This window comes from Osmerus mordax, chromosome 11 (genome assembly GCF_038355195.1).
Source record: "Osmerus mordax isolate fOsmMor3 chromosome 11, fOsmMor3.pri, whole genome shotgun sequence".
Lineage (NCBI taxonomy): Eukaryota > Metazoa > Chordata > Actinopteri > Osmeriformes > Osmeridae > Osmerus > Osmerus mordax.
Genome location: NC_090060.1, coordinates 10,135,686 through 10,159,157, shown reverse-complemented (window position 1 = coordinate 10,159,157; position 23,472 = coordinate 10,135,686). Strand labels below are relative to the sequence as shown.

The following is a 23,472-nucleotide window of genomic DNA, read 5'->3' as shown; positions in this document are numbered from 1 at the left end:
GCTGGCGACTGGGGGGTGGACGGGACGACACATCTTCAGTGGGTCGGATGACACGGATACACAAACCATATGTGAGACTGAGCCGCCTGTGAGGGGTGGGCTCTGGTCTGTGAGGGGTGGGCTCTGGTCTGTGAGGGTGGGCAGCTAGTAACCTCCCAGCCGTGGGGGCCGACTGCCTGGGGTGGGGGGGGGGGGGGGGGGGGGGGGGGGGGGGGGGGGGGGGGTGTGTATTTGACGGGAAAACAGGCGAGGAAGAAAATGGCAGACAGAGACTGATTGGCATAAAGTCCTGAACAGAGAGAAAGAGACAGCGAGAGAGATTGAGAGAGAGAGACAGAAACGAGTACAGGGACAGAAACAGTCTGACGCGGAAGGAGAGCGCCGGAGAGGAGCCCGGTGGAAGGGAGAGTGAGCGAAAGGTAGCCTCCAGTATATCTGCAGGGCTGATCAATGGGGTTGCTCAGCATGTGGCTCTGATAAGGGGCCTGTAATCTGATCATGTCAATGTACTTAAGAGCTAAGTGGGTGCCAGGGTGCCCTGCTCCCCCTGTCTTTGGATCAGCAGCAACATCACAAAACATCTCGTATTCTCTTGACATCACTGGCCACTGGGGCTGAATAGCCGCTAGCTAACATCTGAGCCTTTACAATCAAAGCCTGCCAAGCAGTGTTTTAATTGGGTGTGTTTTAGTAAGTACACATTCAAGTGTAAGTGGCCTAGTAGAGTGAAACTTGAATGCTAGTGCTTCAGTTACAGATGTTAGTATGTACGACAGTATACGTTAGGTATTCAAGTAGTAGAGAAGGGCACCGCATGCTCCGAGTTACTACGAGTTAGAGTACTCCACAGGAAATTTGGAACAGCATACAGTAACTATGTATGTGTTTGAGGACGTTTAGCACAGCTGCCTCTCACGTCATGTCACTTCCTCCACATGGCTTCAAATTCAAATGTTCTCTGTGACCCAGTCATTTTACTAAACCAGAGTTGAGCAACAGTGTCGAGACAGACTGAGGAGTCTGGGAGGAATATTAGAAATGGTTACTGTATGTGTGTTTGCTTACAGGAGACAACAAGATATTCCTTCTTGTGTGTGTGTGTGTGTTTGTCTGTGTGATTGTAAACAGAGCGGTCCACCCTACCCGGATGCCACTCCCACGCCCCCCACGCCAGATAGACGGAAGAGTCCCCCCCCCCCCCCCCCCCCCCCCCCCCCCCCCCCCCCCCCCCCCCCCCCGGAAAGGAGTGCGAACGAGTGCATGGTCTGTGTCTGATGCTACAAACATGACCCCGGAGCTAGACAGAAAAGGAAGCAAGCAAGACTACACTCTGGGAGAGGGAAGGGGAGGTGTGTGTGTATGTGTGTGTGGTGGTGGGGGGGGTTAATGCATGTATTCTTTTTATGAGGCATTGGGGAAGGGGGGGGGTGTATGTTTGGAATGTTGCATAAGGAAGAGGAGTGAGAGTAAATTTGGTCTGAAATTAACCATACAGTCATTTCGAACAACATATTTTACGCCTGGCATAAAACACTTCACACTAGGCATTCATATTCACACACACACATCCCCATAATGCATATGTACATCACTACTGACAATGTGACCACACTTGAGGAAAAAGAGGAAGTGACCACGCATAAGATATTTTTACATTACATGTTTTATTGCTCTAAAATGACAAGAGGCACTGAGAGTTAGTGAATCTCCAGGTGTTATATAGTGTTCTGTGTGAAATAAAATAACACCTTACTTGCATTGTAGGAAACCCACAATTGTTTTATTTATTTAAGAAACTGGCTATGAGTGTTTCCTTTAATCAGTTACCAGTGTTAAGAGCCACATGTCTGAAACATCTAGCAAATCTGTCAAACATCAAAGTTCCCCCGTTCCCGTTTCAAACACACCACTTCTCAACAACAGACTCTCTGGCTCCAGGTTTTGTGCATTAAAAAAAATAAAATTCAGGATCTAAAGATGATAGGGTTATAGTTTTTGTGATTATCATTCAATTACAACAGTGGGAACATTTAACCCTTGTGTTATCTTCAGGTCAGTCTGACCCATCAGTCATTGTGACCCACCGTCGTATTGCGACAAATTTACCGCATACAAAAACAAAGTGAAGCATTTTCTTTTAACCGTTGGGCTGTCTCAGACCCCCCACATTGCAAAGGTTAAAAGAAAAAAATATATATTTGTTTTTGTATTGAGTAAAATTGGGTAAACACAACGATGGTTCGTTATGAACCTTTGGGTCATGTGACCCGAAGGCAGCACAAGGGTTAAAGAACTGGTAGCGACCACAAGCTCAATTTGATCTAAACTTCATTGACTCGATTCAGCAAGCTCCCAAATCAAAATAAACAACACGTCAAATATCCCTAAAAGACAATGTATTTAAATACTTGGAAATATCAACGCCACCTCAAAGGTCGACATGTAAATATCTATGTTGTGTTAATATAATGCCCTGACCACAGTCTGAGTATATAAATACACATTCAGCAGGACATGTAAATATATAGTACCTTTGTACATCCACGTTAAGTTCACACAAGGAAAGTACAAACTTCTCCTCAACCTCAATTTTTATGAATAATCTACTGTAGGTACTGTGGCTGCAGGTAACAAAATAATGTCTTATTTTTTTATTGAACATAAAAAGAATATGAGCGTGTGTGTGGTGGTGTGGTGACTCCTTGGTCCTCCAGGGACTCGGGTCGTGAGAAGTGTCAAAAATGTGTTTCTTCATCATGGGAGGAAAAGGGGGGGGGAAAGAAATGTTTGCGCAAAACCCAAGGCTGCCCAATAAAGACACGTCAGCTTAGTGTATGAGCTCCAAGGAAAAGGAGGAAGACTAAATACTAATCAAGAATTGCAGCTTATATGTATGCACCAGAGCTGGTATGAAACACAAAAGGTGTTGAATATAATGGCCTAAATGATGTGCATTTACTGTACTATTTGTACACTTACGAATACAAAGAGCAAGACAATAACTTGCAAACAATGAAGGCACAACGTGATGATGACATGTAGTAGCATGGGCTTTTTCCTTTGAGTTCCACACCAGTCAAGGTGAATGTACTACTGGAAGGTTGGAGTTTTTAAGATGAAAACGTTTTTCTGTTTTATTGCCATATTCAAATTTGTACATTTCAATAACCATGACTGACTTTGTAAACTGCCAGTAACAAGGCGTTTAGTGGTTCTGGCAAAATATTAAGCAACTAATAAGAATGTTACACAAATGTGGGTTGACAGTCTACCACTGCCACAGATTCATATTCCCCCTTACAAATGTGCATGAGGGTTTGCTGAAAAACCCAACAAGTACAGGGAAGGCTAATTCTTAGAGTAAACTGCTGGTTCTTTTGCTGTGTGGTTTTTCTCCAACTTCCTTATTGACTCAAAAGGAGGCAATAATCTGACTACCACGAAGAAAAAATAAAATACTGCTCAGTCTGCCACACATGCAGTCATACGGTGGCTAAAGTGAAAAAAGAGATCGAAAAAATTCCACAGGCTTCAATAAAAAACCTGATTATGCCAAAATACTGAAAGTACCAATTTAATCAATTGAAATACAATATTTAATTTCCTGCACTTCTCTAAATAATCTTGATTTTGTTCATGTTGCCTCAACTCATCAATTGTGTGTACAGGAACATCTCAAAATAATAAATAATCTTCCATTAGTTAACATTTTTATTATATTAGCTTGCTCTGTTTGCTCTGTTTTTTCAAATACACAACAATTATTTTTTTAATTTGTGGCAACAAAACATCATGACAAAGAACATCTTAGTTCCATAATGTAATGTTTTTATTCATGTGTATTTCCAAGAGAACACCTGAGTAAATGCAACAGTGCTGGTCCTAAAATATTAGCTTGGGGTCAAATCCAAAGCACCATTTTAAAACATAAATACAGCCTCTTAAAAATACTAGTGAAGCAGGATCCGAGTCTTTTTGGTCCATTCATAAAAAGGGCAGGAGAAATTACCGAGCCCTCCCAGCCCCGCTCTCTGTTATGTTAGATTTGTATCGAGGCAAAACTTTGTAGCAGAAGTCAAGCTTTACAAGTCTTTTCCTCTCTCCCTCAATGGAGCGGAATAGGGCTTGACTGGCACTCGGGAACCGAGGCTTGCTTGCAGCCAAGAGAAATACTGGGAACACAGCGCCACACAGAGGCTGACTCTGAGATCTGGAGCATGTGGAGGTTTTCTATAGGAAACGTTGTTAAACCACTTAATACAACAAGACAAGTATGACAAGATTTACACTGTAGCATGATGAGGAGTACAACACTTTGTATTTATTCATCTGCTTTCAATTAATATAAATCTAATTAAGATCCCACCCAGGGTCTAGCTGGATTTGCTTTCTGCTTTCCAGTAAACCACAAACAAATCTGCCAAGAGGGACAAGAAGACGACAGCACAAATGGCAGAAGACCAAAAAAATCAATTTACAATATTGCCATCGGTATATCCATGAACCAGATTTAGTGTCAAACATCTGAACACGGCTCAGGGTCACGTGTGTGTGTGGGTGTGGATGTTTGCAAGTGTACCGTCACCAGTCTCAATCACTCAGTCTCACCAGAGTATGTCCAGGTATGTATTGAGTCTGTATGCGTTTCAAGAACATGGAGGCCATCTGAGAGGAGAGACAACGAGGACATGTGTGGCACTGCTCCACAACATGAGATCTGTCCCTGTTTTAGCACAACCATGCCCCTCCTGGAAGTCCCACAGTCCCACAGCCAGCCTCTCTCTGGCACAGTCGATGGGACAGACGTCTCACTGGATCCAACGGGAGCATTTCCAAAGGCTAATGCCACATGGCCTCAACAGAGAGCAAAAGTACTATTAATCCCCTAGATAACAAATGACACAACTGAAATAAAACTACAGTTTTTGATAGGTAGTGGGATATACTGTAGGTTTGGATAAGGTTCTAACCTAAACTATTTAATGAGCTAACTAAATTCTATGGATTTAGTTTAGTTAGTCCTTTTTGATGTATGTTGTATGTTGATCTGATTGACCTGTATGGGGATTGATCAGTGATGCTTACTCTATGTTCAAAGACACCCAATCAGAACTCTACATCTACTTACGTCACAGCACACAAAATAAGTGAGCCTTTAAAAAGCGCTAATTTTAGGAGCGGCTCGGACAAGCCCAGGGGTCGAGAGGTCAGGTCGTAAACACGTGTCACGCCTCGCTGCCGTGCTGTTATGAGGTCATGGTAAAACCCTCGGCCACAAGACGGTGACGGACAGAAAAGGGTGTGTGGGGGGGATTAAAAGAGGTCGAAAACCCAAACAAGCGTCTTGTTGGCTCTAATGGTACAGAGGAAGTATCTCTTTATCAACAGAGAATTAACAGTTTCCCGTCACACCTTGTTTTTCCCCCCCTCAACCCCGGCCTGTGAACATGCGCCAGAATCCAGATGGCTGTGTACCGACCACCAAAGCTTTTGTATGCTGAGTAGAGAAATCTGTTCACTGACGAATGGCTGTGTTGATGTTGCTGGGTTGAATGTATGACCCCACTTGGACACAAGAACAAGCTGTTTCATACACACACACATAGGAAAACAAGGTCACACGCACACACACACACACACACACAAGCAAAATGCTTTGATCTTCTTTTTCTCTCCTCAATCACTTCTTTTTCCTTCCCCATCCTTTCTTCTATCATCTTTCTCCTGTCCTCCTACTAGAGGATTATGCTGAAAGAGCAACAACAGTAATGTAGATCTAGCAGTCTAGACACATTTTGGACAGAATAGCATCAGACAGTGAGAGCAGAGATTTGACCAGTCCAGTCCATACCAGTCCAGATGGCTACCCAGTCCAGTCCTGTCGAGTCCAGTCCAGTTTCTGCCAGTTGAGTCAAGTCCTTTACAGTACAGGGAGTCAGCAGTTTGCAGCTGAAATCCTTTACTCTGTCTGTGATTTACCAACACATCCTCAGGCTACCTTTGTGTTCCGTACAATGTCCTGCAATATCTACTACATAGCAGGTGGACATCAGAATGTCATACATCCCATATTGAACAATGTACTTAAAGACATATGAATGCCTCAAAGAATGTTTGGAAATACTGTACATTACATTTTGGGGTCATCAACTCTAATCATAATGCGCTGATCCAGAAACTCTGTAACCTAAATAGCAACATTCCATATTTAAACAGAGTGAGAAAAGAGTCCCAATTGTAGCTTCTATTTTTAACCCTCTGGACTGGCAGCTTTTGAAGGATGTGTACTTTTCAGAGTTCCTTCCCTAAAATCAACGTGTTGTCATAGGCGACAATCACAGGGCAGCTGTTGTGGCTACGTCGCAGCGCCTGAGACGCCTCACCCCAATCCATCAGGAGAACAGGCCTTCGCTCACGGGCCAAAATTCACGCCCTCCTAGCAAAAACAGGCGGAAAGCAAACACAAAGCAAATTGTGATAATCTGAGTTCAGTCCACAAAAATGGGATAAATGATCTGTTTTCATCGTTTGTTGAGGGGGGGGGGAGGGGGGGTCTACAATTATAGAAACTGTGTCGTGAAAGGAAGACAACAGGATGCTGTTGTGCCAACTCATTCCAAAATAAAGTCACAAATCTGACATGTTGTGTCAAGCTGTAGCCATTTGTTAAGCGCTGTAGCACAGAAACCTCAACAACAACTTCCACTCCTGTTTGTTTGACTATAGGTATTGTTTGCAGTAATACACATGGCTCACATTAACACCAAGAAAAACCTCGGTTCTCAAGGCACCAAACCTGTCAACAATTTCTTTACATAGGGTAGATGTTGAACACTGTCATACAGAAATGAGATTCCTAAATAAGTAACAAACCAATTCAATTCAACACTGCGGGAGCTCAGTAGGTCTGGACTTCTGACAGGACAAGACTAACAGGTGGATGTGTTTTAGAGAGTACAAATGTGTACAAGAGTGCGCTTTCACAACCATGTTGAGTGTGTGAAAGATGCTAGAGACAATTATGAGCCACCTGACTTCAACCAAAATAATTAATTATTTATGGTTTGGGCAGTTTTAGCTAGTTTTGTTAATTTAGACCAAGGTCTGAATTAAAACTAAAGATTGACTTTTGGACAATGATAATAACCTTAAAACAGCAGGTTTAAAACCCATTTAGCAAAAAGAAAACACAATGAGTTTCCCCATCCCATGACTGCAGCACCATAATTAAAACACCTACTTTCTAATTCCCTAAAGATAGACCCCCAAATTGACAACTTTAAACTATCAAATACTCAAAAAATCGCTTTGGATTAAAAGCATCTGCTAAATGGATAAATGTAAGAAATAGCCAAAGCCAATGGATATTCCAGAAATATTCAAGTATTAAAAACATTTAAACTCACCCTAAAATCCTCACTTTAATTTTTAACTCTAATAAGTTCACTGTCAGTTTCCCTGCGGCCTACCCTGATTCTGCACACACACACATACACACATTCATAAACACACACACACAGACTAATTGTTGACAGGTGGCCCTAAAGCCCTCCTTTGAAAAGAAAGTGTGATTTACGAGCTAGCCCCTTCTGACCGGGACTTTCATCGCTAATGCTACCAGAGCCGCACTCTCTCTCTCTCTCTCTCTCTCTCACTGTCTCTGATTCCCTCTGTCTGCCTTTCTAGCTCCACCACTTTCTCGAGCTCCCTGTCATTTTGTTTCCATATTTCTCTCTTTCCCTCCTCGGCTCCTTCTCCCCTTCCAGGGAGTAGCACAGAGCATTCCCGGGGCCTGATGTCAGCCTCTGGGTCTGACTGCATGGCTGATCCAGTGCTCGGGGACCGAACAGTAGTCATTAATAAACAGTGAGCAGGGAGGAGGGGGGAAAGGCCACACAAACAGAGGGTGAGGGTGAGAAGGGCCAGGGGAAGGGGTCTCGGCCTGGTGAGACACTGAAGGGCAGGAAGGGGAGGGAGGGGGAAGTGAAGGCGCCGTGGCAGCAGAGCCAGAGAGAAGGGGACAGGGGGAGATGGATGAGTGTGGGGGGATATGACAGTAAGGGGTGAGGGGGGGTTCTCTTAGACTAACTCAGAGGTTACGGTACATGAGCCGACTCACCCCTGACACTGGTGGCTGTCTGAACTCTTATCTGAAGTCATAGACTCAACACACACACACACAGTACACAAACAGAGACACGTCGCAAAAACACACAAGAACACACACACACTCAATCTGAGAGTCCATGTACACACTTAACGCTGAGTGAGTTTGCCAATGCGTAGGTGGATGTGTTTGTGTAAATGTGGGTCTACGTGCTGATGCATGGGTGTGTGTGTGTGCGTGTGTGTGTGGTACCAGCCAGGCCAGGTGACTAGGACACACATCTCTTTGGCAGCCAAGGGTGGTGTTTGACAAACATGGTCCAAGGCTGTGACAGCCAGGCCGCTGTCCCCAGGCACAAGGTCTACTTGGGTGACTGAACTGTGTCACCCTGTAAGGGAACTGAAGCTGTGGCTGCTAGGCCGTATGGGTGAAGGGGGAGGTGTGGACGGTAAAAGAGGGTGGTGGGAGTGAATATTACAAATGTTTCTGCAGTGTGTGTGTGTGTGTATGTGTGTGTGGTTCTCACCGTGTAGCGGGGACCCCGAGGGGCTGCTGGAGAGCCCGGGGATGGGGCTGCAGCGGCCCCCGACCCCGCCTCCGCCTAGTCCTCCTCCCGCCCCCGCCTGCTTGCTGCTCAGCTCCTGCTCCATCTCCTCCAGGCCGGCGCTCTTCTGGAAGCGCGACATGCGGTTGACCACCCGCGGCGACATGTGTGTGCGGGCGCAGGGCGCCCCGCCGTAGGGGTTGATGGGGAAGACGTGAGAGGTGCCGCGCAGCGTGCTGATCACTACCCAACGGCTGTCCTGACTGAAGCACATGTCCTGGACCTGGGAGGGGAGGGAGAGCAGGAAACAAAAAATAAAGATGACATTTAGCTTCACATTTAGCCTCAAACGGGCAACCAAGCTTTGAATGCGAGCAGCCAGGAACGCTGCTGTCGACAGGCTGAAGAAGGCCTGACTCATTCCTGGAACAGTGATTGTTAATCTCAGTAGCGGGAAAAAGGGTACACAGCGACACGCTTTTGTGGTGTTGTCTATTTGTTTTGTCTGGGATTAGGAGGCCTTGGAGTTCAACAACCCCAAACACAACCAAGGTGGGAGGTGAAGAGTATCAAAGGTCAGCTAGAGATGTCCACACACATGCAACTTACTAAATCCCTGGAAGATGCAAAAAAGAAGCAACAAAGGGATTTCACATTGAGTCATCCGTGGTGGGGCACACTTGGAGGGCCACAGGATGCCTGGAAAAAACCCAGGAGGTTGGAGGGGTCCTCCAACCTCCACGGCAACTGTGTGAGCGGGTCTAGAGGATAAAGTAAGGTATGCTAGAGTGTGTTCTTGTATTTGTAGTATGTTTGTAGGATTCAATGAAGTCATCTGAAATATACTAGTTAAGTTGTCAAATGGATGGTGTGTGTCTGTGTGTATGTGTGTTAGGGGGGAGGGGGCGGTTAGGAGTAGGGGGAGGACAGAAGGAGCCAATGTGACAGCTGCCCTCACAGGTAGAACTGCAGGGAGAGGGCTCAGTTACAACATAAAGCATGGGTTATTATGGACTGTTTTTTGTCAATGAACAACTGACATTATGGTTTCTTGACTCACAAGTGGTGTCAAAATGCTTGGAAACCGTGTTACTGCATAGGTAAAGTTATGATGGGTCGTGGAACTCATTTGAATTCCCTAACTTAAAATCTTAACTCGAGCCCAACATAACCGTAACTCAGAATTGACGATCGAAATAAAGGCTGTCAAAAGAGGGTTTCAAACGTAACTCGAAATAGTTTGTTAAAAAGGATATTCAATTCATAAAAAGCTGCACAGCTACTGATTGGGCATGTGAGGGCATATAGGACAGAAACAACAAAGAAATAGGTTTCAGGGGAAGTGTCAAACAATCCCAGACACCACATCTTGAAGCGAGAGAGGTTCAAATTCCCATCCCATTTCAGACTGAGACAGCCTCGCGCTGCGTCTGCAGCTCTGGCCCCACTTCAGGAGATAACATCACTCCGAGCATCTCAGACACGCAGCAGATACCAGCAGAGAAACCCAGGCCGAGAGACAGAGAGAGAGAGAGAGAGAGAGAGAGAGAGAGAGAGAGAGAGAGAGAGAGAGAGAGAGAGAGACAGAGAGAAAGACAGAGAGACAAAGAGAGAGACAGAGAGAGAGAGAGAGAAACGGGGAAAGAGAGTGCAGCGCAATTCAAAGAGTGGTTGAGTGAGGAGAAGAGGTCTGCATAGAGAATGAATGGAGTCACTATCATCTTAATAGCCCTGTTTGAAGGGGGTGCATATTATGAGATGTCTGCCTCCTCTTTAGTCAGTCAGCTATGTGTACCTGATGGCCTCCTTTATCTCCAGTGAGGGTGGGATGGGCCATAATTGTGCAGTACAATAACATTTAATGGGCGATCCTTTCGCATTCCAGCGGGCGGGTAACTTTACCTGACCTTTGTTTAAAGGTGATTTAAAGCCTATTTGGAGCAGGATGGATAGATGGAGGGATGGATGAATGGAGAGATACTGAAAGTCTGAGAAGTCAGATACACAAACCAGAGGCATTTTGGTTTGAGTGGTCTAAATAACAATGTGGGCATCACGGCACCTATAAAGGTGTGTGTGTCTATTGTTGTGGAGTTGATGGTTTTTCGAGATTAGATATCTTAAAGGCAGCAGACTGCCTTTACTGGTTTATTGGGACAGTTTGCCACGTAATAGCAAACAGACAACACACAGACAACACACAGCTCTCACAAGCATTCACTAACACAGAACAGGTACACACCAAGGTGTCACGAACACGCACACACACACACCAAACAACAACCCAGATGGCCGCTCCCTTGCGTCTCCAGGTCAGACAGCAGACAAGGTGGAGGTGATGTCAGACACATCATGCTTCAGGTGTTCAAAGTGTCTCTCGTCTTTATCAGGAACACTGATTAGGCTGATTACGGCGTCCGTTCACCGAGCAGGAACTGCAACTGGAATGGCAGGAATGCTCTCGAAGGATGAGTGGAAGACGGAGAGAATGACAGCAAGTGATGAACAGATAACTAAAAAAAGATGAATAGTTGAGAGAGTGAGAGATGAGGAAAGAGACAAAAGTAGTGAGCGTAAGGAGACACCTATCCTCTGAAGAAAAGAATAAAAGACAAAAAAAGAAAGGGGAAAAAAAGAGACACACAGAAACACCATGACCTTTACTGTCATCAAACTCCGGTTCGCACTCTGGTTTCTAACGGCACCGCGTCCTCTACAGTACGAGGAAAACCACATCAGAGCTCTGTTTACCCCGGCCGGCCACGGGTCATCGGTAGCGAGCGATGTTCAGTGAGTCGGAGCGAGCCGGAGAGCTGAGGGGAGATAAGGGGTTGTGCCGGCCCACCTAGCCAGCGAACTTTATCACTCTCCAGTGTGTTTGTTCTGCTGTAAAGGTGATAACCCTGGGGGCCTCTGTGCGTCTGTACTCTGATGGGTGTGCTGTGTGTACACCCCCCCCCCCCCCCCCACACACACACACACACAGAGACACACACACCCCCCCGGATCAAAGCCTGAGAGGTTGGGCGGGCAGCAGGTCTTCTGTTAGGGGGGTGACTTATTAACTACCAAGGGTAGGTGGTTGATCTGAAAGACTGATATGAAGGCTGTGCGTGTGTACTCGATATCCCAGAAGCCTGGGGGGCGTTTTTGTTGACTAACCACTTCTCACCCATACCGCAATGCCTTCCGTGTGGTGCCAGCCTGCATGGGGCGCCAGGGGTGGAGCACAAAGTGCAGACTGCTCATGAGTGCTCGGGCCTCTACCATTGGTTACATGCAGAGTGCGAATTATACAATGACAATCGGGGGGGGTCAACTTCTTCTCCAGGGCGTGTATCGACCCCCCCGACCTGTTGTTTTTACCTCTTTTGGGGGGGTCTTAATTAAGTCTTAATTAGGGCGGGTCAGACCCCCCCCCCCCCCCCCCCCAACACCCCCCAGTAATTTGCACCCTGGTTACATCACTGGCCGTCAGATGGCCTCTCACCTCAAAGGTCCAAACAGAGGAGAGGAACTCACACAGGCCCATATTGTTACTGTATGACTGTCTCTGAATCAAAGCCTTTCGAGCACTTGGTCCCCACGAGCATGTTGCATGTGTGGTGTGACACATACTGCTCATGGTCAAAGCAGAGGGCTGGCCCTCCAAACGTGACACTACTGGTGTTTACAAGGGTCTCCGGCTCCCACAGGTAAATATTAGTTCTTCTAGAGCAAATACAACCTCCCAAGCTGCCCATCAAAAACACTTTCATCACTTCATTATACTATGGGACAGACTGCTGAGTTAAACTAAACAGCAGATAGACTGTATAATATACATATTGTATAATAAATATACTGTATGTAGTAGGGTCCAAATGTCTGAGATCACACTGAACACCGAAAGGGGGAATTGAAGACAGAGAAAGTCAAGCACTCTGTGACATTTATAAAAAAACAAAATAAAAATAAAAAAAAACAAAGCTCCTTGCAAAGTTCTGCAAAACCCGATGATCCCAGCATGATAAGACAAACTTGTGGAGTCCATGCCAGTTTGAGTGCACGCTGTCATTAAAGTGCCAAGAAAATACCCAGAATACCCAATATTCAGAAATTAATGTACATTTTTCTACTTTTCACCTAAATTGCTAAACTGATTCACATTTTTCCAATGCAATATGTGTATATTGCATCTATTATTGATATGATACTGTATGTTGTAGCATACAGGTACAAACACGCGCACACACAACAAATGTCCAGTCCTTAATAACTTAATAGAGCACCTTAAATGCTCTCTAAGAAAGTTACCTGTCTCAGTCTCAGTGGTAATGCATATGTCTGGCCTGGCAGGAGAGAGCAGTTTAGTTTCTTTAATACCCACACTTCAACTGACCGGAGAGGAAAGCTGAACTCTCCCGTGGCTCCAGTGCTTTTAAGGCCCCCGGCAGCTGTTCCCCCTGGCGTGTCATGTGAGACCAGAGGATGCAGGCCGCATGCTCCAGCACTAAGTGGGGAGTTTGGCTTTCCCTGCTGTGACACGGCGGGGGATACGTTCTTTTGGACGGGCGCTCTCTGTTGGAATTTGACTTCCCATCTTTCCCCTCTCTCTCTCCTTTCCTGCCTCTCTTCATCTATCAATACTGGCTTTTACCCTCAACTCAAGCTCCTACTTTCCTGCATCTACAGTGCCGGTGACAGAACCAAGACCAGGACCAGGACCTGACAAGGACCAGGACCTGACAAGGACCAGGACCAGGACCTGACAAGGACCAGGACCTGACAAGGACCAGGACCAGTATCTGACAAGGACCAGGACCGCCGTGTGTAAAGGAATACTGATTAAAAAAGGGGAACATGATGAGGCCACAGCCACAAGCATGTGCCTCTGAAACACAAATCTTTCGTGAGCAGTAAATCCATACTACACAGACCAAGCCCTGTCAATCAGCCTTTAGCGTATAGGAACTCTTTGCTATGGAAGTGAGTTGTAAGGCATTGTAGGACAGATTAAGAGATACAGCTCAGCCATGTTTTTGCTTGTCCAGTTTTGTGAGTTTTTCTCCTCAGGGGAGGAAGACAGGAAGAGTCTCGTCTAGGGTGCGACAAATCTCCTCTGGCTCCATGCATTGGGTGTGTGTATGTCGGACAAAGAGAAAAAGTGTGTGCGTGTGCAAGCATGTAAGTGAGATGCCTCCTGTGATAGCAGATACATTGGTCCACAACTTCAGAGAGAACTTTAATGGTGGACGTTGCTCAAAAGTAGGCTTGAGTTTACCTCAAAATTTAATAAATGTAATGAAGTTAGAAAGAGAGGAAGAGATAGAGGGAAAAGAGAGAGAGAGAGAGAAAATGAGAGGGCCATCCCTCCTTGTAACACTGTTAAGATTGTTTGTATTAGAGATAGAAGCTGAGAGAGGGAGAGAAGCGGGTGAGAGTATGTAGAGTGTATGTTTTCAGGAGAGGGAGAGAGGGTGGGACACAGACAGAAAGAAAGCGAGAGAGAGAGAGAGAGAGACACAGAGAGAGAAGAGAGAGAGAGAGAGAGAGAGAGAGAGAGAGAGAGAGAGAGAGAGAGAGAAAGAGAGAGAGAGAGAGAGAGAAGAGAGAGTGAGAGGGAGAAACTGCCTGTGCAACTACTGTGCGAGGAAAACACACAGGCCATTTAACTGAATGAGAGAGTGAATGTTGTTTGAAACTCGCCATGCCCTATTTCTCTTACAAATTGTCTCTGCTCTTTAAAAGAGTGTTTTCTTTGGACCCCCATGAATCGATTTGGGGGGGGGGGGGGGGAGGCTGCCATTGGACAGCTGTGAGGAATTGAGCTTTGCAGCTGAGTGAGAATGTAACGAGGCTGGCCGTGGCTGCTAAATCATCCTTCATATCAATTAGAGAGTGTAAACCCAGGTCACACCCCATCCTGTTTGTGTTCTCCACCCCCTAACATCAACTGGACTTACACCCAGTGGTATAAACACACACACACAGTAGAGGATCACACACCCTGGCACATTGTGTTTGATTGGATGTGGTGTGTGTGTGTGCAGTCAAATACACGCCCTCAGAGGAGCCATGCTCCTACGCCTCACACATAGTGGCACGCAGTAGTCTTCATGTTGAGCAGAGAAGCTCGGGATGGTATGAGCCACAGGGCTCCTCTGCTCTGTAAAGCATTACCCTATTGAAGCTCTCCAGGGTTGTCTCAATGACAAGGTTTAGAGACAAAACAGGCTGCAGCCATGATCAAAGAGCAGCTTAAGATGCATGTCTAGAGCTCTAATGATACACAGGCAACACAGGCGCGGGTGGCCCGACTCCACATGCACAATTTCAAATATAACAAACACTAAGTTCCATCGGGAGAAATAAACAAAATACAGTTTCCTACGGGTGTGTGCTCAAAGCACTGTAATGCTGGAGTGTGTACGTGAATGTGCGTGAGCCTTTACCTTTGCCTCCGTCTCCCCGCGGTGCAGGGTGTAGAGGTGATGCACCGCGCTCTGGGACGAGGCCCAGGGGTGCGTGAGGACCTGGAAGACGTGGAAGTCATGGCCCAGCGTGTCGGCCGTCACCAGCAGCATGCCTGGTGAGAGAGGGAGCGCTGGTCAGCTGAGACACACACTGGGCACCTGGTCCTTTCACAGGATACTAATGATGAATAATACTATGTTGAGGAGTTTTTTTTGACCTAGCACTGTCACAGTGTCTGTCCTGGGCATGAAGGATAAAACATGAGCGGGCAATATAACCAAAAAGTTACGTTTTTTGCAATGGCATGGTTTATCTTCATAATTAAATGAAGGATCATTTCAGATATGCGCCTATGTCAACGCAGTGGTAACAAAACAATTTAATTCACCAATACTACATTTACAGTATTTAGGCTAATGGATATAAAACTAAAACCTCACCCACAACTGAAGCCATTTTACTTGAGAAAAAGGGTCATTGGAATGTAGTTAATAATAAAACCACTGGACCATGCAAAAACAGACAAATCCAACAAAGTTGGACGTATCAGCGCCACCATGCCTTTAAACAAACAAACCACCCCTTTAAAATAGGCAAGCTATCGTTTGTTGTAGTCGTAAAACGCAACGTTATCCCTAACATCATAATTTGTTCCCCGGTTGAAAGTATAACCCATGCTGTCCTCTTCTTGGAAGGACTGGGAGGTGTGTGTGTGTGTGAGTATGTGTCCCTGTTTCATCACACGACCACAGTGCAGCTCAAGTGCAACCTCCGCTGACAGGACCATTCATTTCTGGCCAGTTTTATTTGAAGTTCGTCAAACTCCAGAAAGTATAGGCCTTTACTGTAAACAACACACTCAACAAACCACACCAGAACAAACCCAAAATCTAAACGGGCTGTCTATGCACTGCAGAGTTCGACAGAGCCCTAAAAACAGTCTCCAAAAGCTGAAACCTTTATACTCCGCCAGCAGCACAGCACTCCAGGCCTCGGCCCACAGACTCACTCGACAGGAGAGTAATTAGTCATTTTCATATTTTTTCCGTTGTATCTTTTAGATTGCAGCAGGTTTTCATTAGTGGGAAGACATTATTGGGTGGCATCTCAAATGCGGAGGAGGGTTGGAATGGCATGAGATTAGAGGACCTCAGCAGCACGTGTGTGTGGGATAGAACAGACTCCCCTCCAGGGAGAAGAACATGGGACAAAATGATCTCAACACAATCTACTCCAACATTTCTAGGTGTATATCCAAAAATGTTCATCACCCCTTGTATTTTAGGTGTGGAGATGGCCTAAAGGTGGAGGAAGGAGGCATGAGTGGAGGAGGGAGGGCATTCAGAAGAGGGAGGGAAGCAGATATTGGACGGGCGACAAAGACGATGAAAGGAGAGGGGAAGAAGAAGAAAAAAGGCAGCGGGCCAAAGCATTAGACGGCGGTTAGCTATTCATGCTGTATCAGAACGACCAAAAACCCAAGCATAGGCCCTGGCCCATAAACTGGAGGGAAAAAAAACCACGCCCCAAATGAGGTGCCAAGCCACAAGAAGCATTTGCGTCAACTGGGACTACATGGAAAAGACTGGGCCCTTCTAATTATAGAGGCTGGAAACGGAAGCGGGGTGATTAGGAGTTGAGGCGCTGCGGTCTGTTTATCTGGGAGCTTCCTCTCTCCCTCTCTCCCTCTCTCCCACCAACCCACCCACCCTTCTTTCTTTCTTCCTCCCTCTCTGGTCATCAGTCCATCCCGCCCACTGCGCCAACATGTGACTGGCTGGAGTCTTTGACAGATAAGGCTTGGGCCCAGGCTTCTGCTGATGGTACGCTCTTTACTCCAAAAAAGCAATTCTGGGCCCAGCGCTACGAGTGCCCCGGGCTGGGGCTTTTGTGGCCTTGTTGAAATACAGAGGCCCTCATCGAGAGGCGTCAGTCGGTTAGCCCGCGGGAAGCCCAAATTAAAAAGGAGGCTCGCTGGTCGGCGGGCGAGCCATGGCCGCTGTAAAAGATCTTTTGGGGAAAACGTGAAGCCGTAGAGGCACCGGCTGACACATCCTATTTATAACACCTTGTCCCAGAGGGCGAAGTGTTATTTACAACGTTTTCGTATGAAAACGGGTTGGCACGCACACACACACACTAGGCCGAAGCTAAGTGAGAACCTCTAATTTGCCATGTGTGTGAGACATGCGTCCACATGGACGTGAGGCCAGTGATATAATCATTTCCATGAATACCAAGTCTCCTTCACTCTCTTTCTGGACCACTATAGGACTTATTTTCTTGTTTTGTTTTGCTACAGACTTTCTGTCACGTCCCTAACCGTGCAAACACAAAACATCTGTTCAGTCCCATTAATAGTGAGAGGATGTTTCATTTCCATAGTAGCCGGGTCTGCATTTTTTCAGAGAAAGAGATTGAGAAAGAGACAGAGAGAGAGAAATAGTGTGTGTGTGTGTGACAGAGAAAAAGAGAGAGAGAAATAGTGTTTGTGTGTGACAGAAAGAGAGAGAGAGAGATAGATAGAGCAAGAAAGAGGGAGGGGGGTAGAGAATTGAAGCAGGCGATGAGGTCTCCCACTTGGCAACACAAAGGGCAGCAACAAAACAAGTCCCCTTTCTAATTAACAACACTTGGCTCCAGAAAGCTTTCAAAAAAAGGGGAAATCTCAAATTATAACCATGTGTAAACTTTAAAAGGGAGGACACTGGGGAATCAGAGAGCTCTGGTGTCAAGGGACGCATAGACTTCTGAACAAATGAGAGCAACTCACTACCAGTGGAGTATCCATCACTGTGGCGGTTTCATCTGTAGGGTTAGCTGTTGGGAGTGCTTGTTTGTGTGTTGCTGATTCTGGAGTGAGTGTGCATACTGTGTGTGTATACGAGTGTGTGTGTATGCGAGTGGGTGTGTGTATGGCTGTCTCTGTTGACTGCGTCCGTGCTGGGCTTATCGAGGTGTTTATGAAAGCGGGCGGAAAGCCTTCACAGGGGTGCAGTAAAGTGGGCTCCGGCCACACATCAAAGCCACCCACTTGTCCCAGACCAGGCTCAGTTCACTGGGTCCCGAGGCCACACGTCTCTCTCTCTCTCTCTCTCTCTCTCTCTCTCCCCCCCCCCCCCTGTTTTCGCCTCACCACCCCAAAAATCAAGATAACCAAAAGAGAGAGGGGGGCACACGCATGTACACACACACGTTACGCACACACACAGTTCACCAAATGGTCGATATGCTGTTTGTCTTTTACGAGGAAACTCCCGAAGCCTCACCTGCTTTCTTTAGAAAGGGGAGTTTTTGTTGTTGACCAGGAGGCTTCTACAAACTCATCTTAACCCGTGTGTTATCGTCGGGTCATTCTGACCCATCAGTCATTGTGACCCGCCGTCGTATTGCGACAACTTTACCGCATAAAAAAAAAAGTGAAGCATTTTCTTTTAACCGTTGGGCTGTCTCAGACCCCCCACATTGCAAAAGTTAAAAGAAAATTATTTGTATTTGTTTTTGTATTGGGTAAAATTGGGTAAACACAACGATGGTTCGTTATGAACCTTTGGGTCATGTGACCCGAAGGCAGCACAAGGGTTAAATGAGGTGGAAAAGAAGATTGAATGGAGGGATAGATAGAGAAAAGGAGGGGGGAGGGATAGAGGAAGCAAGGGTGGATGGTCAAACGTGTTTTTTTGTTGTTTGTTTTTTCTCTCTTTTGGTGTTTTGTTGACCGTCGTGATGACCGGTACAGATTCCATGATGGTCGATGGTGGGTGTAGAGGCTGGGTACAAGTGTGGGCACGTTCCCCCTTGTCCTGACACTCACCACCATCTCTTCACAGCCATCTTGCAGTGGAGAAGCTTTATTTGCACTTGGCACCAGGGCCTGGCACGAGCGGGCACAGCTGGCATGGAGCCTTTAGCATGGCACAGCTGGCATGGACTGCAACCGCTCTGGCTTGGACTGGCTTGCTCAAGCACTCTTAACTCCCAAAACCACATCCACAATTCACTCTGGGAGCGTTTGTAGGGAGAGAGAGAATGAACGAGGGAGGTAAGGGGTGAAGGAGGGAGGGAGAGGGTGAAGGAGGGAGGGAGGGGAAAAGGTGCTTACGGTTCATTTGATCTACAGTGGGGTGAAACCGAGGAGTGTGTTTTTCTAACTGCATCACAGCCAGACCACCAGTGAGCTGAGCTCATATATTAATAGATTGTGTGTGTGTGTGTATATACATATATATGTGTGTGTGTGTGGTGTGTGACTGTGTATGCGTGTGTGTGTACGTGGTGTGTATCTGTGCATGTGTGTGTGTGTGTGTGTTGTGTGTGTGTGTGTGTGGTGGTGCGACCTCGCCGAGAGGCTGCCATTAGTTGAATATTAAGATGTTGGTGGAGCCCACTAACAAGGCAAAACCTGTCTGCCTTTTCAAGACACGCCGCCTTACTGGCCAAGCAGGGCCTGTGGGTGGCGGCCAAACTGATGGAGCGTGGCTGAAAGTGAGAAGCGGTCAGTACTAGATTATCTCGGTAGATTTTAAGTGGCGAGCTACACTTAAATCCATCATCTGTGCATGGAACGCTTGGGTGTGTTTGCACTGCTCGGCGTTCCTTACCTCGCCACCACAAAGTCGACTGGCACCGCCCTCTTTGCTGTCAAGAATGAGAGTCCAAGAGGCACAATCTAAATCAGTCATCCTAACCCTCACATCACTTTACACTTATTGTGTACTGTGTGTTTTACGTCTGCAGTGTACATTCTGTGCATGTGTACTGGGTGTATGTGTCCATGCTGTAATGTGTATGTGTGTGTCTTTGTGTTTTTTGCTTCTAAATCTGAATAAACACGTTCTCACAGTAGATTAGGCAAACCCCTTTTGTTTCCATGTTTAAAAGCTCCCGAAACAAATTTGTGGCGAACCACAATCTCCAGATAAAGAGCTGGGACTGCAGAGGCGAGCAGCGACCGATGATAAAAAGCTTTAATCCTTTTCTCTGCAAACAGACAGTCGCCCCTCCAGTAATCTCCTTCCATTTAAATGTTTGCCTTTATTTCTGAGAGTGTTCTGTTAGCTAATGAATCCTCTCAAATGTTCGTCTCCACGGATCAGATTTCCCAGTGCCCTCCCCGCGGTGCTGCTGGATCCAGAGGAGGTGTGTGGGGGACAAGCTGTTTTGTAAAATTGTGTGTGTGTGTGTGTTGATAGGGTTGGTATTCGTTTACACTACTGGGAAAGACACTGTCACAAACTAGCCTGCAAAACAAATGTTCGACCCAAATCCCAGGAGCATGAAGCTTAACGTGCGCACACACACACACACACTCCCCCCCCCCCCCCCCCCCTCCCCCTCCAAAAACAATCAGACATTGTTAGTTGTTGGAGTGTCTAGTGTGTGTGTGTGTGTGTGTGTGTGTGTGTGCGTGTGTGTGCGCGTGTGTGTGTGTGTGTGTGGGTGTCAGGTGGAGGTCTGGAATTAAGGGAGTAGGTTGTGTGGGTGATTCAGGAGGTTTGGTATGGGTTGATGTTTCCACTAAGACCTTGAGCGTGGTCACTGGCCCAGTCTCCCTCTCCCTCCCTCTCCCTCCCTCCCCCTCGCCCTCCCCCTCCCTCTCTCTCTGATCTCCATGTGGTTTTACAGGCCTCAGGTCTGAGGCCCCTGACTCCCCAGCACGCTGCAGCACCAGTTTAACCAGCTCGGCATGGAAACACCATCAAACTAGCCAGGGCCAGCACCAGCTTTCAGAGAGTGTGTCTTCATACAAGCGCCACTCAGAGGGCTCAGTCCGTTAGATGGCTGAACAGGTCACCTTAGGGATGTTAGTCATGTAGAGGCATATACATTTATTGCAGTTGGATTGATCTGACCTCAAACAAAAATATTTATAGATCTTGTACTGTGTGCGGGGAACCCGGCAGAAGAAATAACTGTTTGGTCAAAATATTCATAATCTTCTCATAACAGGAATAAACGGCAGAGATGTTCCTTTCTGCTTCTTCAGTTCTACTTTCACTGTTTTAAGAGACTAAGGCACACACACACACAACAATAAATAGCAGTCACAAACAAGTTGAAGGCAATTGAGCTGGGGGCGGAAGGCCAAGAAAATTATTCTTTTGGCTTTGAGCACGAGAAAAAGAAAGAAAAAGAAGCAAAGACGACAGGCTGAAAGAGTGAGAACAGATCACATGAGCGGAAAGCTCCGGGCCAACTGGCTTCCTCCGGCTGAGGCTGACGCTGGACAGACGGAGAGGCAGCCCCAGAGAGGCAGCCCCAGAGAGGCAGCCCCAGAGAGGCAGCCCCAGAGAGGCAGCCCCAGCCTCAGCCCCAGCCCCAGCCTCAGCCTCAGCCCCAGCCCCAGCCCCAGCCCCAGCCGCCCTCAGCATCAGAACAGGAACCAAAACAATCATCACGGGAGATTTGAACAGCTCAGAAAACTGCAGTCTACTCGTAGCGAGTGAGATAAAGAGAGAGGAAAGAGAGAACAAATGAAAGAGAGCGAGACAGGGAGAGAGTGAAAGAGAGAGAGAGTATTACATAGATTATGACAGACCTCTCTAGGGGGAACTATATAGATCATCAGATTTGGTTAATGCCATTATGAAATGGAGCTTATGCGGAGCTAGAGGCGCTTCGCTAATGCCCGTGTTCGCCCCTTGGTGAGTCGTGGGCAGGAAGGGAAAGGGCACCGACTCCTGGCCCCCACCCTGGGACTGGGGGATGAGAGGGGGTGGTCGCTCCCTAATCCAGACTGATTGTGTCACAGTGGACAGCCCCACAGCTGGGCAGAACTGCACACACACACACACACACACACAACCACACCCTGGGTTAGCAAGAACGGCATTAAAAAGCACGCAGACGGCATGTGCACCAACACACAGCTGTCTGGACACTTACAGGCACAAACACACGCACACACAGAACCTAGAAAAGACCCCAACACGGCCGCCTGCTCATCGTCTGAGGCATGTCTTCAGGCGTAAATCAGTGAGGCGGGGAGCCGCGAGGGCTAATTACTAGCTCCGTGCGAAGACACAGCTCGTTTCATGCTGAACGAGCGGGGCTGGTGTGCGTGTGTACGGCCGCTGGTGAGCGCAGGGTGTCTTCCCTCGTGTTCAGCATGTGTGTGTGGGATGTGGGGGTTTGAGCTGGGGGTCCGCTCCCTCTCACACATCAGTGGGACGCGGGGACAGAGTTATGACACCGCAGAGAATCTTCATCACGGCACAGCTGCTCCGCTGCTCTCCACAGTCACGGCCCATTCCACAGGCTATTCATTACGGCGCTGTGTTGCTAAACACGGGCTGGGGTTTTGGTGGGACATGGCAGCGTGGCATGAGATGGGCTCAGGCCTTGTGTGACACACTTTGAAGAGATTCCAAAACTTCTGTCTTGAAGCTCAATTATAAAGTCTTGGTTGGAGTGCTGTAGTAAGGTGTGGGGAATTCAATGTCAGAAAGGTTTAACAGTGCACTGTACAAGAGAGTGTGCACGAGAGGCTGTGTGTGTGTGTGTGTGTGTGTGTGAGTTGGAAAGGCAAAAAAAATAGGGAAGAAGGGAGGGGGTTACATAAGAATGTATGGACGAGGAGGTTGCCTAGTGTACACGAGTGATATCAATTGATTTAACAGAAAGAGAAATGAATGAGAAAGACAGTAGGAGAGACAGCAGGAGATGGAGAAGGAAAGAGAGAGAGATACATGTTGCCTCTCTTTAAGAGCTGTTCTATTCTCTGAGGTACATGAAGGTGCAGCCTCGGGGGAGGGAGGGAGGGAGGGAGGGAGGGAGGGAGGGAGGGAGGGAGGGAGGGAGGGAGGGAGGGAGGGAGGGAGGGAGGGAGGGAGGGAGGGAGGGAGGGAGGGAGGGAGGGAGGGAGGGAGGGAGGTGAAGCGTGGAGGGACATTGTGTGTCGTTTATTAATCATCGCCATACAGCAGTCTGATACTATTCTCTGATCAATCCCCTTTTCAGACACACATGCATTCTCTTTCACACACACACACACACACGTACACACACACACAGTGCTATCTGACCCGCGACTCGAGACGATGACCAAAGTCAAGGAGCGTTGGCGCGAGGAGGTGAAAAACACTCACAGCTCACACACAACACACTGCAGCTGTTCAGAGGAACGCTCCACGACCGCCTTCAACGCCGTCCTCTAATTACACCACTAGGAATAGAAAGCAGAGACGCCACAGTGACAGAGCGCCAGCCGCCCCAAAACTGCACCGTCCGCGGCCTGGCTGCGCCACCTCCCCACCACCGCCACCCACCCCTCCCCCCCCCCCCCCTCGTCTCTGTTGTGAGTCCAACATACACAGGCCTTTGGGGTTTGTTACATAACAGCCGGGGAGAGCAGGCTCTGGACTTT

The 23,472-nt window shown here is 47.3% G+C and overlaps 1 protein-coding gene across 1 annotated transcript in view; it reads right to left on the bottom strand.

Annotated features, from left to right (window-relative positions):
* The window catches only part of bcas3 (BCAS3 microtubule associated cell migration factor), a 117,793-nt gene that overhangs the window by 60,504 nt on the left and 33,817 nt on the right, over positions 1-23,472 (bottom strand). Inside the window, exons 14-15 of the mRNA XM_067246481.1 lie at positions 15,086-15,219; positions 8,634-8,934 (exon numbers count right to left, since the gene is read on the bottom strand). Coding sequence (XP_067102582.1) covers positions 8,634-8,934; positions 15,086-15,219 — 435 coding nt within the window. The remainder of the gene's footprint in view (positions 1-8,633; positions 8,935-15,085; positions 15,220-23,472) is intronic.